The sequence below is a fragment of the Sciurus carolinensis genome, chromosome 6, assembly GCF_902686445.1.
Source record: "Sciurus carolinensis chromosome 6, mSciCar1.2, whole genome shotgun sequence".
Taxonomy (NCBI): Eukaryota; Metazoa; Chordata; class Mammalia; order Rodentia; family Sciuridae; genus Sciurus; species Sciurus carolinensis.
The window spans coordinates 69,086,583-69,105,546 of record NC_062218.1 but is presented as its reverse complement, the minus strand read 5'-3'; the positions used below and the strand labels follow the sequence as shown (position 1 = coordinate 69,105,546).

At 35.0% G+C, this 18,964-nt stretch overlaps 1 protein-coding gene across 3 annotated transcripts in view; it reads left to right on the top strand.

Annotated features, from left to right (window-relative positions):
• Window positions 1–18,964, top strand: part of Hapln1 (hyaluronan and proteoglycan link protein 1) — a 77,831-nt gene that overhangs the window by 43,132 nt on the left and 15,735 nt on the right. For 2 of the 3 annotated variants that reach the window (XM_047556078.1, XM_047556076.1), the window contains exon 2: window positions 4,751–4,876. In XM_047556078.1, the coding sequence (XP_047412034.1) occupies window positions 4,777–4,876 (100 nt within the window). In that variant the 5' untranslated portion in view covers window positions 4,751–4,776. Of the gene's footprint in view, window positions 1–4,716; window positions 4,877–18,964 lie in introns of those variants that run through there. The other variant, XM_047556077.1, reaches the window with a different exon arrangement.

Sequence of the window (18,964 nt, the reverse complement as noted above, 5' to 3'; positions counted from 1 at the left end):
TCAAAAGTCTACTATATAGAATCCCATGCAACAAAGACCATTTTAACAACTAAAAAACAAAGCAGGTTATTTCAGAAAAAAAGAACAATGTTTTTGAATTGAGTTAATTTAACCCAATGAAAATGCTTTCACAGTCCCTATTTTATTTGATAATTTTGTTTCACTGCAATATTCACCATTATTTGAAAAGAACTGATCTTCCTTCTTCTCCCTCTAACTAGATAAGACTTAAATGATATAATGGAGAGAAAAAGAGTCAGTCTATTTTAAAATAATTCTATAGAACAAAATGCTATGGTTTCTTTTCTCATTCAACTTCCAGCAACTTTTGCATTGATTCTCATAGTTTTTTAACCAAATTTTGCATACTAAATTGATGAGGGGTTATTTTATTATATCTTGGGTGAAGAAAAAAGTAAACTTTCAATCCCCTTCATAGAACAGTATGTTCGTCTAACAGTATGAACAGTAACGTCTAAACAGTATGAACACCCCTCAGTTTGGGCTCCTGTATTATTTTTAACAATTTCTCCCAAGTGCAATTTGCTACTCAACCCTCTCCTGCACACAGACACAGTTCCAGGGGGTGGCACGTAGTGAGGGAAGCTTTCAGACTTTCCTTGGGGCACACAGTGCACCAATAACGGCGGTCAGTGTGCAATCCCTAGGATCAGACTGCATGGACTCCCAACTCCTCACGCTCATGCTGGGTACTTAACCACTCTTGAGATTCCATTTCCAGAACTATAAAATGTTTATAACAACATTCTTACCTCAATTGAGTTGTTCTAAGTAATAAAAATTAAGTAGGTGAAGCTTTAAGGACAGTGCCCAGCATGTGATTGTACCTCAGGAATCATATAGTGTTACTCTTGGCCACAGAAAATAGCATGCACTCCTTCCACTTCATTTTATTTCCTTGTAACCTAATGTAAGAATTTTAAATAGGTACCTAAGGCATAACAATTAACCACTTTAGTGTGAGACTCTTGGTATTGGTTTATCTGTATATCAAACTGTTAGACTTGTACTTTGGGGAGAGTATCTTGCTTCTAAAATAGTGGTTTGTTTATCACCAAAGTCAAACTGTAAAGGTACATTCTTATCATCTATCTTTGAGCATAGACATTTCAATTTGGACTCATTTTGAAGATGCGTGCATCTCTATAGCAGCAAAACATTGTAGACTATAAAAGGAGACCATCAATGTCTCCTTTTGTAGGTAAAGAACAGTGCTACTTAATTCAAGGACTGGTAATAATAACTGGTTGTTTAAAAGTAGCCCCAATTTTATAAATTTTACTCATATTGAGAAATGAAATTTTTGTTCAACATACCTAGGTTTTCAGAGGCTACATGATCACAAAAGGCAAATAAGCTGGACTCAGATGGATTCACTCATATGATCATCTGTGTTCAAGTTGTCTTCCACTGGAGACAAGCACAAAGATCACTGGCATAGTCCATGTCCTTAAGGGCCTCAGTCTGATGTGCAGCACCTTCTGAGGTACTTGCAGTTTGCTCATCCACCCCCAAGATTTTGTTCCTGAAGTTTGCTTTGCTAGTTTGCTGTCTTTTGGTGGGACAGTTGCTGTGCATGTCAGGGCAAAAGAGACAATGTCCACTTTCTTCTCCTTGGGTTACATTAATGTTAGTGAAGGGTACTCAAAAGTGTTCATTAGATATGCCTCCATATTAATCAGAAATCACTACCAATGTGCAATATCTTCAGCTTGTTCACAGGTGGGGTGTGTGTGTGTGTGTGTGTGTGTGTGTGTGTGTGTGTGCGTATCATACACGTGAGCCACCAGGGCAGTGTTCATGGCACCAGGCACTAGGGAATTATCATAAATGAGTCAGGGAACAACCATGACAAGAAAAGTGCTGACTTTTCATATGTAAGTCTTTTTTTTTTTTTTTTAAGTTTATATTCACATAAAACACCGGGTTTGAATCCCCAGCACCTCGGAAAACAACATGGTGGCTTCAAAAAATGTCTTAGTACTATATTCACATATAACAGAAATCAAAGTTTTAAGATCATAGTAGTTTTAAGATTAAAAGCCTGAACAAAAAAAGGCAACAACAACAAAATAACAAATTAAATGCCTATTGGAAAAATGAGCACCTCTCAAAGTAGGTGTATTTTTACATAAGGGCAAATCTAAACCTCTTACTAGTTATATGACCTTCAGTAAGATAACTATCAAGAAATGGAAATAGCCAGGTGCGATGGTACATGCCTGTAATTCCACAGCTCAGGAGGCTGAGGTAGAAGGATTTGCAAGTTCAAAGCCAGCCTCAGCAACAGTGAGGTGCTAAACAACTCAGCAAGACCTTGTCTCTAAATAAAATACAAAATAGGGCTGGGGATGTGGTTGAGTACCCCTGAGTTCAATCCCCAGTACCCATCCCCACAAAAAAGAAGGAAATAATTGCCTCATAATATTGTCATAATGGCATGAGCCATTGTATGCAAAATGCTTAATGTAAGACTTGACAAATAGTAGACATCCATTAAAAGGAAACAGCTGTTGTTATTATTATCCTCTAGGCCCCCTCCCCCAAACACACACATACTCGAATGATGTTTGTATTTCAGATTAGGGCTATTACACAGCCTGATACCTTAACTCAGTTGAATAAACTTTCATTGGCATAAGTTTGGGTACTGTGGTATGGAATTAAAGGAAACATGGATTTGAACGTAATTTATTTTAGGCAAAACTGAACGAGGGACTTGGAATGTAATTCAGTGGTCAGATGCACAATTCTATCGTATGTATACAACTCCTTACAAATTAAGCTGCAGTTGACCAGAGTAATGTGAAAATTAATCTAGCATTTTCTCTTCCTTTATTTACCTGGACTTCTTGCCTGGAATGTCTCCTTTTTTTCACCTGTTGAAACTATATGCTCCTTTTATACACTCTCACAACTCTCTCCTTCTCTGATTCCTGAGACAATTGAAGAACACATCTCATTTCTGGGGTTGTTTGCCCACTGTTTCCTGTTTGTGAATATAATTACCCAAATTATGTTACAAATTCCAAAAAGTCACTTTTGTTATACTTGTGCACCCAAAGCACAATTCTGGACTGCAAACAGAATTGTTAGTTATTATTATTATTATTTGTTAATAATAGTCCTAAGGACAAAATTCAGTGGCTACAAATATTATCATTTCATAAAAATATTCAGAGGAACAAGCAAGTGAACATCTGAAAATAAGATGAGTAAATAAGATAGAATTTTGAAGACAACACACTTGGTTTCCTGGACAGATAAGGTGCATAATTTGCTCATCCACCATCTTCTTTGTGTGACATAATAAAGAAAAAGAAACACAGCAATGTGAAAGACAGAGTCCACGAGCATCAGAGCAATGCAGATTTTTTGGCAGTGTGGGGGTGGGGGTTGCAGAGAGGCATATTTTCAGTCCCAGGAGGGACTCAGGAAAGTATTGTGAGTAAAGACATGAGGCTCTGGAGGACAGCTTGCTTGCAAGGACCTCCAGGAACAGACGCGGAGCTCTTTAATAAGTATTCCAGGGAGTCCAAGCTTTCCTGGAAAAAACAAATTAGAGTGAGAAGCCAGTACTGTGCAATTTCAGTTTTAAAAATAGCCAGTATTGTTAAGCCTGCTGTGTGCATGAGAGAAAAAGAAAGACCTTGTTAATATTTGCCTCAGCTTTCTACATTATAACAGAGAAGCTACACTGAAATTCTTGCTTGACAAATACTGCAAAGGTCATGAGATTTCTATTGCTTGGAATTATTTTTGAGCCTTACAATGACAAAGTTGTTGGGGAATAAGGAGTTTGTCTTTTTTTATCAAATCAGTCTTTGGATAAAGGACAGGCAAGTGATGGCTCTGTCTCTTTCACTTAGGACCAGAGTTGTCCCTCCCTGTCTATTTCGGCTCTTTATTTGCCTGATTGCCCTGCGAGCCTGGCAGAGATGTTCCCTGCAGCTGTGGCTCTGCTGACTGCAGAGACCCTACCTGGCACTCTAAGTTGGTGCGTCAGCATTTTAGGTTGGAATGAATGAAAAATCAATCAGGATGACTGCAGTGGTAGCATGCACAACTCTAATCTAGTTTGTCCATAATTTTCAACTATTCACCATAGACACAAGCAGTGTTTAAGATGGTAAGTGAATCTGTAACAAACGTGCTGCTTTCTGCTTAATCAGTTGTGCGTGGGTTTCCCCCACCCCCTTTGGTCCTCTTTTCTATTTAGAACAAGCAATATAACCTGCTTAGGAAGTCACATGTAAAATGAATGTCGATGTCAAGTTTCATGCAAATATTCTTTATTTGCTCTGTTTAAGATTGAGTTCCTAATTAGATGGGTGATAAATATTCATATATAGATGTATCAATTACTGTTTTATTAACTTATACTCTAAATTCAGAGGGTTAAATTACTTACGTCTATAATGTCCTTGTCACATCTTTTTGTAACTTACTCTAACTATGTCAAAACTCTAGTGTTTTAAATTTCTAGGTTTACAATTCTGCAAAGATAGAGTTAAACACTATTTGGACTCTGGCTGCCTAGGGGGAACTGGAATTTTTCAAAGCTGCCGTCTTCAGCTCTCAAAGACAGCTACAGTAACTTTCTGAACAGATTGGGTTAAATATTTTTACAGACCCATTCTATGATGATAAGGCGGTAATAAGTTGTGCAGTGCAACACTCCAAAGGGTTCCAAATCTCACCAGCCTCTTTGTATGTGATGCTCTCACAGAGAGGAAGATCTTTTGGGCTATAAAGATGAAGAGTCTACTTCTTCTGGTGCTGATTTCAATCTGCTGGGCTGATCACCATTCGGACAACTATACTCTGGATCATAGCAGAGTTATCCACATCCAAGGTAAGAAAACACAGGATCTCCTATGAAAGTCAAGTCAATTTCATGTTACTTACAGTTGAGAAGCTAGGTTAGTGCTTCTCAATCTTAGTTCTGCAGCACTGACTTTTCCTTTCCCTTTCTGTTAATTGGTGAACAATGTTGAGCTCTGCTTTTGAATGCTATTGCATTACAGAAGAGTTAAGACTTGGGGACAATTAAAGTTGAACTGCTTAAGCATGTCAAACTGCAGTGAGTTGATACAATCAACTTCAAGGCTTTTAGTGCAGTTGCTATCATCAAGTAGAATAGGGGGCATAAAGTTCATTTAAATGCAAGGTGGAGAGAAGAAATAGGAAGTGAAACTTGGGATGTAAGGTCATTCTGTTACAGTAACTGTTTAATCTTTAAGAGAATCAATGTAAATAATGTGAAAATCAAAGAAGCTCTGGGTTCAGTAAAAAGTAGCTTACCATATCATAGTCTCGTTCACTAAAGCTTTAGTTTGCATAGACCAGTATATTGGTCCTGCATGTTTCCGTTGAGCTCAGCTAAATCCTCAGCCTGAGAGCTGTAGTAAGATTTGAGGCTGCAGTACAATGCAGCTCTCTCCTCAGTCCCAGCTTCAGATGAGGGACTTCCTGCATTAAGAAAGCTCACAGACTTATGCAATAAGAAGACAGTTCAAGGAGCTGTAGCTGAATAATCAAAATAAGAATTACCAAATTTAATTGTTTGAACATAGGATGACACTAATTTTAGATAAACTCAGTTTGGGGACTAGAAACATTATAAGTTTGCTAAGAGACATAAAACACCAAATTATATCGTCAAGGTCAAAATTGTAGTCTCAGAAAATTGCACTTGCTGTTGAAAAGTATGACCTGGTGAAGGTCAAATGACAGTGTAAATCTGGCTAGAAGTATTTTCCTGTATGTTATGAGTACCAAAGTAGAATTTCAAATTTGTCTATGTATAGCTATTTTAGACCCATATCTTTCAGTTTTGTTTGCCTCTTATAATTTTGTTTTTCAGTATTGAGCCCTGAAAAGAAATTATATAATTATAAATTTTACTCTGCAAGCTGCTGACTCAGCTATTTCATATATATATATATATATATATATATATATATATATATACACACACACACACACATATCACATATATATGTGTATACATATACACACACATATATATATATAACATATACATATAAAGCCATTTCCCAGAGATTCTTGTACCTAGACATTACTGATGAGAAATAATATTATTTTAGCATCTAGTCACAGATTTCAATTCAGCTATAATAATACCTAATTATTAATAATAGTTTTAAATCCAATGTAAAATAAACTTTATATTTGCATAACTATGAATCAGAGTCATTAGTAGATACCAAAGTTATATTATAAACTTTGTACAAACCATTTAGTCTCCATTGTACCCAGTGTGTGAAGATTTCTATTTAAAAATGTACTAACATTTTAAAGATTACTCCTGTAAAACAGATTAAAATTCCATCAGCAGAGAAAAGTTCTGCTGGTCTTCTCATTCCCATCTACTTGAAATTTACTGCAAAGGGGTTTCTGACCCAAGGCCTCAAAATTATCCAGATGATTTGCATACACTGTCCAATTTTTTTTCCAAAACCTTGATAGTCCACTTCATTTTAATTGTAAATTCATATTCTTAGAAAGTGTAGGCTTGCCTTGGAGGTTTGCTCAGAGCTTTCAAGTGATAGAACTGCAAAGCCTATATTTGCTTGTGGAAATTAATTCTGAAATGTTGCTTGGGTCACAGGATTATGAGGTTATATCCATATGTCAGGATTCATTTTGAAATCACTCCAAATACTTGTTCTTATTACTTTTTCCCAGTAAAATTTTTCCCTTTATTGCAGTATTTAAATTGAAATTTCAAATTCCCTAGTCCTTCACAGAAACTATTTCTAAATAGTCTGCCATAATTTAATTTGTCTTTTACATTACAAAAGTAAACCATATAGCCCAGTAGAGAATCAATAAGCAAATAACCTTTATTAGGTTCCTGAAGTACTAAATTATTTTCTCATATTTAATTTATCAAACAAAGCCCAGAAGGAATTAAGGGAACTGAAGCTCCCACAGAGTTGTATAAGAATTTGCAATCCAATAATTAAATTAGTCATCTGAATCTCAAATTCCTGAATTGTACTGATAAGCAGTATGCTCTTTTCTTAAAGGGAGAAAATTATTCAAAATTCACATTACTGTAAAAACACCTTTTCTCTATCTCATTTTTTCATTATATTTCTATTTTGTGCTCTAACTTCCTTGGGCCTACCTAAATAATAATGTGAGAATAGTGCACACTCTTGACTGATTGATACAAATGCTCAACAGTTTAGTAATATATTCTTGAGTTTCATGCGTAATAATTACCTAATTACTTCTCCCAAGGCTTTCTCACAGTCATGTTTTAGGATATTCTATAGAGATGGAAGCACACAAATGTTTAATCTGGATTTAGGGAAAAAAAGAAAGAAAAAAAGTAAAAAATGGCAGATAGTTAGAGAAGCACATGGCAAGAGTAGACCCTTGGGCAGTGTTTCTAATGAAAAACACTTTTCTGAAAGGAATAAAACAAAATCTTCTAGTTTCTCTGGAGAAGGTGTACTTTAGACAAAATTTTGTATGTGCTAATTTATTCTCTTTGGTGTTTTTTATTGAATTCATTTGATTAAACAAGAAAACAAACAACTTGTCCACAGAGTGTGCTAACAAAAATCTGCTTATATCTTGGTAGCTTACAGACTGGGAGTGTAGCTCAGTGGTAAAGCACTTACCTACCATGCATGAGGCCCTGGGTACCTTCCACAGTACAAAAAAAAAAAAAAAAAAATCTATTAGTTTTTGTCTCATATATGTCCTCCATGTAGAGCGTAGTAATGTTCTCATATTCTTCTACAGGAACCCATTTTCCTGTAATACTGTCCCTATAATATTCTCAAATGGATTATATTCCTCATATTATGATAGGCCTAGTCAATCTTTAAGTCAACTGAAACTTAAGATCATTAGGAACATAGAGTACCTATCAGAAGAACAGTATTTTAAATGTTTGGATCAGGTCCAACAATTCTTTGGATAAGAATTTTGAGTGCTAATAGAATTTCAGAGATGATGAATATATTTTCTAAAATACAACTTTTAAGAAGATATCTACAGACAGTAAAGATATTTTATGACCTTTGCCACAGGCAAAGTAATTATGGTTATACCGAACACATACATACACTTGACCTTACCAAGGTCATAATGTCCATGCTTCCCACATCTAGTGTTTAAGCACAGGTCTTTATGGTAACTTCAAGAGTCTTTCCTTACTGCTACTTTCCTTACTGCTTTTCAACTTCAGAAAATTTACTTAACCTCTTCAAGTCTCAGTCACCTCACCTGTACAATGATATAATCACGGTTTATACCACACAGTTTTGTGAAAATTAAATGAGATAATATATGCAAAAGTGTTTGGCACAGGTCTGGCAGAGAGTAAGCTCCCAGAAGAAGATAGCTATTATCATTATGTTTATTTCTTCCTCATTGTCATGGAAAACAGATTTTTTAAATAGATAAAGGATCATGAATATTCATGGAAAACATTTTTATGCCTTTCAAAATACATTTGTTGGCAGAACCATATCATCACTTCAGTTCTGATAAACACTATATAAGTTGCCTTCTTTCTCTAATTTCACAATTTAAATTTTCCCCCAACTTTATGTGATCAATTTTACTTTCCCTGTAGAAACTGAAGCTTTCCAAACATGTGTAATATTTTCCCTTAATGTAGTTACTATGTGAACACAGAGAAACTAAATTTTTACAGAAGAAAATCTCAAAACTGAAAATCATTTCCTTATATTTAATATTATTATCACCTTTCTCAAAACAATTATTTAAATCAAAAGAATTGTCAAAAGTTCACCTGTATAGGTAGAAAACAACAGTGTGTATCTAGAAGCCAGGCAGAAGTGGACACTTCCTCTGTGTGTCCCAGACCCACTCCTGCCCCAGCTTCCTTCACATGTGTTACTTTTTGCAAACTTGCCTCCCTCCTTCACCATCCTGGTGGTCTGCTTTGTAACTCTCTGGATATGTAGTAGTGCAAGGCATGCAGTGGGTGCTTAAAATATGCTTGTTGGCTGAACAAAGGAATGAATGGATGTTATGAGACACTCCCAAATCACAGCTGTCATAAGGATTTCTTCAATGCCTTGACAAATATTAGCAGCACATGACACACCTAGTAGGCTTAATGAATATCAACTAGATGACTGCTTTTATTCTGTATTGCTGGAGTAAACTAAATCATAATTCACAGGAGTTAAGTACTTCATGGGACTTGAGAATGTCTAGATCAGTTTCGCAGTGGATAAATGAGGAAATTAAGACCCAGAACTTTGACACTGACTTGTCTTAGTTTACATGGCAGGTGAAGAGCAGTATCTCTTGGCTACTCCCCTCATTTTCTTTAAATTTGTGCTCTTTTCTTACTTTTTTAATGAAGTTGCACTGACTAGTACAGTCTGTTTCCTCTTGGATCCCCAATCTCTCTCATCTTTTTTTTTTCCCTTTTTCTCTGTAGTATTGGTTACATACTATTTTTATGTAAGTGGTATCTGTCAAAGATATGTACTAATTCCACCAGGGCAGGGATTCTTTTCTGATGCATCCAGTCACTGAAACCAGTACCTGCCACATACTAAATGATCAATATGCATGTTGAATAAATCCCATTATTTTATCATAATCAAGTTCTAAATTAGTCATTCAAAATCTCAGGGCAACCTTTTCAATTTGTGTAATGAGATGCAGCTAATAAGCATGAGGATTATGAGTTTGAGTAGCAAATCTTGCTTGGTCATTTATGTGACTCCCACACTGCATGCAGCATCTTCCAGTTCTTGACAGTCCACCAAGTCATGATGCAGTAGCCTTCCTAGTGTGTATACAGAGCTTTGAAGAGTATTGGATTTCCATTTGGTCACGGCAATGCTATACTGTTTCTTATGTAATATCTGCAGAGATGGGATCTGGTGGTGCAGAATGGATCAACAATGTGAGTTTAATAATGTATGTTCTTGAACTGCCTCCAGAGCCAAAGTTTAATGGGAGAACTGGATAAGTGTTATTTGAGTTTAATTTTTTTTTCTCTCCCTCCTAAACTCACTTTAAATCTCTAAGTCTATTACATAATATTAAACGAATTCACTTTTATCTTTTTAAGTTAGAGTATGTTATTTTCAGCCATAAAGACAAAATCTACAAAGAAAATGTTCACAAATATTTTCTAAATCACATTTAGATAAATAGGTACACTGTTAATAATTTTATCTAAAAAGTAGTAGCTATAAAATATCACAGAATTTCATTTTGAATTATAAATATTAGCAACATCATCCATATAAGATGATGAGTAATTCTAAAATTTGTTTTCAATTTACAATTTAAGTCAAAAATGATAAGAACTTATTACATTAAGCACAGGCTTGCCATTTGGTCACACTAAGAACATCACTATATTAATATGGTAAATGAGCCCAAAAGAAAAAAATGTTTACATAAATATACATATGCATATAGAAAAATGCCCACATAATATGCAAACACATATATACTCAAAACAACTCATTTATTTAAAAATGGATTAAGCATCTACTATGAAGAGACATTGGAATTTAACGATGGGCAAAATTCATGGCCTCTGGCTTGTTCAAACTTATAGTGTTGTGAGATAGATAGACATTATTATGATTATAGAACTATTGGCTATGAGACATAGACAATAGTCCAACATTGCTATGAATACAGAACTGCTAACTATAACAAATACATGTTTTCCTACAAACTATGCTACTGTCAATGTATATTTGCTAGCCCATATCTATTTGTCTTTGTCTTTGTGCATACTTTTGAAAAGATCTACTTGCTGAGGCACCTGTTCAATATTGGCCTCATTTATGCAAAAACACTGGGCTGAGCTTTGTGGAAAGACAAACCTCTTCAGCAAGTTTACTGATAACACTATCTGGGCAACAGATGTGACAAGAAATAATAAAGTAAGGGCAAAATAAAGGTAGAAATAAACAGAAAAGAGTAGTTACAAACAAAAAGATCTTACTATTTAGAACCTTGAACCCATACTTATGAAGTTTTCATATTTAGAATGTCTTAACAATATTTCTGAGTTTGATATTAGATAATGTTGAATTCTATATTATTCTGTGAACTATATAATTTTATGTTTCCAGGCATAGAAGCCTATATTTAATATTCTTTTCAAGTAGCATCAAATTCATGCTCAAGAGCTATTGCTTTTTCTGTTTCATCCTGAGTGAAGAAATTGGCAAACCATGCAAGAAGTCAATGATTATTTGGAAACACCTCCAAATAACCTGAAAAAAACAAACAAACAAAAAACAAAACAACAACAACAACAAAAAAAAAACTCAACAGTGAAGCCTTTCCCTTTGGTTGCAGCTCTACAAGATCTGTTGTTAACAAATAGCTTCGTGACTTTATGTTAAAATAGTTTCAACATGCTATTTCTCTTTTTTTACCAGACAACAGAGAAAATGATTTCTATATTGGTTCAGCTTTTTATTTGATAAGTATATTGGGAAATTACCATCTTATTAGAGTCATTAAAAACACAAGAATCTACCAAAACACTTGGAAAGTAAAATATTCAATCAATACTACTAGTATTTTGATTATCAAACTAGTAGTATCTAAGGAAATCTTTGTTATAAGAGCATTTTTATTTTAGAATGAAGACACAGAAACATAAGAAATCTAATAGTGCTACAAAATTATCTTGATATTACTTTGCACATTTTTTATTACCACCATACAGTAGCAGAACATACGTGACCTCTAGAATGGTTATCAAGTAGTCAGTACAATGGTGGTCATTTTGTCCCTGGCTTAATTAAACATGTATGTTACTTGTCTTTGTTTAGTCAGTGACTTTGTTTAGTCAGTGACTCATCACTGAATGCATAAGCTCTGCTATTATGCCCTTGAGGATTGTGCTGTGAAGTGTGTTGAACGAAGTAAATTAAAAAGAATTCACACTACCTTTCCCAAACATGGTCACTCAAAAGCCACACAGACATTATAGATAAAGAGAACACACATGGAGAAAGGCCATGATCCATATTGTAAAATATGGAAACCTTAGGACAGGAAGCATTCTACTGCTGTCCAGTGTGCAAATTAGATGAAGAGGATGGAAAAAATGGAGAGATTGACTTTCATTTGAAGAATGATTGAAAGATTAAATGCACTGTTGAAAACATGTCCTAGAAGTGAGCCAATTTTTGCTTCTAGAGATTCTGTTTGTAATGGTGCTTGCTTTACCTCCTTGCTTGGTTTATACCTGGAAAAAGCAGTGGAAAGTATGTTTCTCTATTCACCTCTGAGTTAATGAATGGTAGAAAAATAGCAAGTGAAAGGATAGATGTATAAAGATATGTATATTTCCTTGTAAAATACAATATAGTACATAAACCTCTTTTCTTGTTATGTGATTATATTTGTCTTTGGTTTCATGATTATGACTAGTAACATTGCTAACAAAAAAAAAATGAATGCTTTCACAAGTCTTTTTTCCTTTATTTTCTTTTTTGCATGTTTTCAGCATAGATAAATTTTAAAGTTTTCTCCCCCAGTATTATATGCATTATAAGCAATTACTTTTTACTTTCTTTTGAACACTGTTATAAATTATGCTGACAGGTTTTTAATCTCCAAGAACGTGCATAATATTATTTTTGTGTCTCTGCTTATTTTGTCTCTTATTATGCAGTCATTAACAAAGGGTCTTAATTAGTTTAAAGTACTGCAAAGCTAATTAGATGGTTAATGCTTTATATAAATATTTCCATGTAAATAGAATATTTTGTTTTAAAAGATGCATAAAGTAAGTTTTTTATAGGGTACCCACAATATAGTCAAATCAAAATGTGCTCAAAAACCAAGCTCTTTTAACTCTTTTCTTATGACAAATTATTTGCCACAATTAGTAAAACTGAATGAATAAATGAAAACAAGCATCAATGTACCAAAGTGGTTTAAAGGAAAATGTGGTTTTGAGACAAAGTACCCAGGAGCATTGGGGTGAGCTCCATTAGGGAAGAGTCAGGGAAGGACTCACTAAGAGTAAAGATCAAGCTGCGACCTGACTATTGAGCCAGAAATGCTCACATCAAAAACCAGAGGCAAAGCATTCCAAGTAGAAAGAGTGAAAAACATGAATTCTCTGGAATGGTGTTTCAACTATTTCAGGTGTTTCAACCTGGAATGAAGCCTGGCAGTTAGAAGCTTGGCTTAAGATGAGATTGGAAGAGTAGGCAGGAGCCAGACGATTGCATTTTATATGTGGTACAGAGTGCAAAGATCAGATATTAGTATAAATGTTTGGAAAATGATTGGTAAGTTTGAGCAAGGGAGTGACGTAATATGATTTTAAATTATAAAAGACTATGCAAGTAACAGATTACAGTGTGTAAAGGCAAGATGACTCTAGGAGGGTATCAATATACTTCACAGGATAAATCATGGTTGCATGAATTGGGATGGTAACAGTGAAGATGGAGATGACGAGATTTTTTTAAAAAATGGAGGTGGTGATGTCAGTACTTACTGATAGATTGGATGCAGAGGTAAAGGGAATCAGATATGTCTTGAATACAGTGTCTAGATGTTTGGATTGAGCAAATGGATAGATAACAGAAACATAAACTAAATTAAAGGAAGACTAGGAGAAGTACAGGTTTGGGCAAGGAAGAAGGGACTTAACTATTTGACCTCCAATAACTTACCAGAAGCTAGATGGTTATTGCTTTTTTTTTTAACTAAGGAAAAAGTACAATGCTAGAGCATTTTGAAATTATCAACACATGAATGATGTCTGTAGGTTAGATGCTACAGGTCTTCACTGATGCTGGGCAGTTTTTATATTAGAACTTACATTTTTAGCCTTTGTAGAAAATCCAAAGACCTCTATTCCCCTCAGCACAGAATCAGTGGGGACTGGTTGTCTGCTGTCCCTATGGTATGGTGCATGTGCTCAGCAATGGATACAACCCTCTTCACCCTACTGTTAGGATCCATGGGGTCCCTTCATTCCCCCAACCCTTGCCCAGACTGAGCATTTGCATTTGACTTGTCTCTTGTTTTGTTAGCACTCAACTTATTTAATAGCTGATCCATTATGGGATATAGATTGATGATTGCTTACTAAATAAAACAGCAAATTTCCTCTTTATTCCTTTTGACTCAAATATTGACTCATTATTGATATTACCTTGATATCTTTCATATTAAGCCTTATCAGTACATAAAACAACTGTGCCCTCTGTGAATTCCTACTTGATCTTACATTTCACCACAGAGTGAGTGGAAGCAAGTGGGGTTGAGCTCCACTCCTTTACCACATGATGGGATATTTTCAATAATTAGTGTGTATGTGAATAACTGTGATAAAGAATGACTCATGCTTAGATTTTAGTTTCTTTATAATCTTTGAGAGAGACTTTATTACAGTCAGAATTCTGGAAAGCATGATTATCTGAAGGATATTTTATTCAACATGTTAGTGAAATATTCAAATTTTATTTTCTTTTGTGTTCTATAATCTTCCTATGATAACCTGATTTAGTATTTTCCCCTCTATGTAAGGTAATAATAATTAAACACTGGTTATTTATGAATCTTTGGGAATATGGATAAATGTAAATTCTAAAAATTATTAACCAGAGAACACAACTCTAAGTTAACAAACATACTAAAGTCATCTCTTGTACTTGGGTCAGTTATAGCAGTATTCATGGAAAAACAGTAATACACTGATATTGACAGTTAGAGTCACTTACCATGTGTGATGCACTAAGGAAAGTGTGTTGCCTGGTACATCTCATCTAGTCCTCACCACAACACTGCATAAATCTGGTTCTCTTCACTGAAGTTGAGAAAGGCTAAGTAGGTTGTTGGGAAGTAAAGCTGATATTCACGTGTAGCAGTCTAGTTCTTATGCTCCAAACCCATACATAAACCAGACAGCCTCCACTTTAACCTTCACTCCCTTTTTTGGTACATTTTGAGTAAATCAATGGGTAAAAATGACTTAAATTTTATCCTGTTCAATTTATTTAACTATGTTACTGTAGAAACAAATCACTATGAAAAGAAAATTTGATCTTGGGCCTTATTAGAAACTTGTTCCATACACTTCTGTGGTGATTTTCAATAGGAGTAAAGGTGAGGTGGTGGCTATAAATACATACATTCCACTCAAAGAAAGACTGAAAACACCTCCCTCCAGGAAATTGAGGAGGAGAAATAAATTGAATTAAAGAAACAGAGGGAGACATAGCCCTAGAGATGAGACAGAGAAATAGAGACTTTTTTAAAAAGACTTCTAATGTGTTTATTCTAAAATGTACTATGTCTACCCTGTTAAAAACCACTGCAGTAGGAAAATCTTCAAGAGCTGACAAGATGTAAATTTCTAGGAACAAATACTTTCTAGGAACTGTCCTCTGAAGGGCACAGTAATAAAGGAAATGTAAAAGATAGGAGCTGTTTCATTTACTGGACCCACTTTGGACATTCAGTAGATATTTTTTAGTAAGGATGAAAATTGTTTGGCACTCACTGCTGGCCAGGTACTCGGGTATATTCTCAGTGTATATTTCCTCACTGAACCCTCAGGAGAACCCTGGAGAGAAGATCCATTTATTCCATTTTAGTGATGAGGAAACTGAGGCATAGAAGGGCTAAGTGACAACATAAGAGGCATAGTCCATATATTTAACTAATATCCTATAACTGCTGACATAAGCAGTAGAATAACAATCAGTGTGGAAGAACTCTGTCAGCAAAATACAGCTAAACTCCCTCTGCACACTTTACTTCTTCCTGGTATAAAAAGATGTGCTAAAGGGAATTAAGAAGAGATAGGATATTTTTCAGGCATTAACAGAGTTTTAGGTGGATGTATCAGACCTACAATTTTTACACTGTGCTCAGTTGAACCCCTAGAGCTCATTGGAGTCTCTTGATTCCCATTTGAAGTGGAGAGGCCCGATTTTATCAGCCTTATATGACAAAGTTTTGCCTAAGATGCCCTTTGAAGGGAAAAAAAATTCCACTCTTCCTTAAATATTTTTTTCTTTATATATTGCTGTAAATAAGCCTTGGGGCTCCAAATAGTGAAGGCATGTGTCTTTATTTTTATTATTGACAATGACAAAACATAATACAGTATATGATCATCATCACCCAAAACAATTCTGCGTTTTGATGGTGGGCAGTTTCCCATCACAGAATCAATTTATCCAGAAGGCAAAGGAGGAAGATGAATTTGAGTGATACTTACAAGAATGCTCCATAGTACATTACATCAGATAACACAGGTCTCCACAGGAAGAGCACATCCCACTTGAGGAGATTGTAAAAATACGATTCTAGGCAATTTGTTTTAGCTGAAGATTGACAGGAAAGAGTAGGGAACAAAGAGGTTACAGTGTTAAGAGAGATTAGAGGGGCTGTACAGAGGTGCCCCTGGAAAGAGGAGGGGTGAAATGACTGGAAGGAGTATTATCAAGGAGCCTGGAGTCTGGGGTGAGATCAAAAGGCAGTGTCACAGATGGTGAAAAATAGCAGCAATGACTGTACATGACTGAGAAATCTTCATTTATTCTGTTTCAGCATTGGGTTTTTTCTTTATGTCTCAAAGCTTGATCACAGTCTGCTTCCTTTGCAATATACTTTAAGGAATAGGGAAAGTGTTTAAAGATATCATTTTTATTAATAGAGTGATAAACCTGCAAAAACACAGTCCTTTCATTAAAACAATACACTGTAGTCATGGCTATTAGCTTCCTGTGTATCTCTCTAGAGATAATCTAAAAAGGGCTTTTGGTTTAGTTATTCAAATTTTGTAAATTTAATAAACTTCTTCAATTTTTAAAATTTATTTAGTCTGTGCATACACAATACGTTCACATGGTCCAAGATTATAAAAATATGGAAATATACACAGTAAAAATTTCCCATACATTCCTCTATCCATACTTCCACCTCGCCTTCCCACAGGTTACCAAGACTGATAGTTTCTGATGAATACTTTCAAGTGTAATTTATGCAAGACCACATATAATCTTTTGGATTTACACAAATGGTAAGAAACATACATATACTTGTGTGTCTACAGACCAAATTTGAACTCCAGATGAAAGCAAAAGTAGGCCAGAGACAAATTCAAGATTTCAATCTTTTATCAAGTAGATGAGGGCACAGGACAAGAATGAGATCAGATCATTTCTCTACTGCCCTCTTCTAGAAAAGAGGCTCAAAATTCTTTGCATTCAAGAATTAGCTGAGGAAGGAAGCTAATGCTTTGACTCTCACAAATTACAAGCACTCTGAAAGGACAGCAAAGGCTGGATGGAGGTGAGGAGTGGCAACAGGGAGGAGAGACAGGGCACATATAAAGGTTTCTGATGTCAGCCAGCACAGATGGATACTTCTGACTCCAGAAGAGCAGTCTCAGGAGCAATTAGATTCATTCTAGTCTAAAGGAAACAAAAATAATTATAAAAAGTTAAAGGTTAATGAGTAAGGCACTCTTTAATTTTTCCTAAATTATGAATCCTATGCAAATATAATATCTAAATTGTAGTGAGAGATAAAATGTTTAGTATTCTATTTAAGTATTAACATGCTTAACTATTCTTATGAACTCTATTCATTGTAGAGCTAAAATGTGGTCCAAAGCAAGCTCAGAAATCCATGTCTGCCATTATAACTCAATACGCACTCTATATCATTCACAGACTGCATGGCAGGCACTGTAGTGAAGATGGAAAATTTAAACTGGATAGGTAGATCATTTTCAATAGATTATGGTAAGTGCAGTGATAAGGATTCAAGGCTGTTCTTGTTGTTCATTCTATAGCCAACTTTGGCTACCCTAAGGAAGATAACAGCTTCCAAAGGTTGGTCTCACATGCCCAAACTTAAGGAAGTGATAACAAATGTCACAAAAATAAGGAATTATTTTTAAAACCTTGTGCAATTTTTTTCAAATGACTCATGACAGAGCTTACAATTGAATTAATGCCTATGAGTTTGTAATGTCAAGAGAGAAATTAGCACAGATTGGGGGTAAGAAAAAGGTTTAGAAAGAAATAGTGATGATGATCATACCACATGGTTAAAGTAATTAATGGCACTGAATTGTATACCAACTATGGTTAAAGCGGTGCACATTTATGTGTGTGTGTGTACACATACATACACATACACAAAACAAAAAAATGTTAAATGATGCAGTCAAGGTTTTTTTCGGGTTTTTTTTTGTTTGTTTGTTTTGGGAGGGATATATTTTAATGTCTGGTATTTAGCATTTTATTTAGCCAGTTTCAATAAGTCCCCAGGTTTTTTCTTTTTAAACTGGCCTAAGAAATCCAAAAGTCTGAAGTCTACTTCATTTATACACCAGTGATCAAAGTAACCAACATCAAGACTCATTATCTTGCACAATCCATAATTCATTTCAAAAAGACAAACTTTGATCCTCAGCACATTCTCCTTTTCTGTCACCCTAATTTCTTTGTGTATGAACTGCCAATAAAAATTTTACTTTTAATAGAACCAAGAACTACAGGTAATGGCTTAATAGCATTTTGTTAATATTATTTTCTGCAATTGCTTTTGTCCTATTGTTTAAAGGGCTTCATTTCAATTATAAAGTACAATGATCAGTAGTTTGGTCACACCATTGCTTTCATTATTTGGTGAAACTGAATGATATCTTCCAGATTTCACAGCAGAATTCGTAAAATAATAAGAAGGCCCCAGTTCAGTGAGTCCCCATCAGTGTTCTCACCATGCCCTGCTGTTTCCCCTGGAGACAACTCTGGGCTTTGAAGGGCATCAAATCTTTCAAGTCACTGTCATTGACCCTCACTAATAAAAGCAGGGAATTTTATACTTAGGAGTTGCATTAAAAAATCCAGTACCCATTGGACATCTTTAATTTCCCCAATTAGCCTTATAT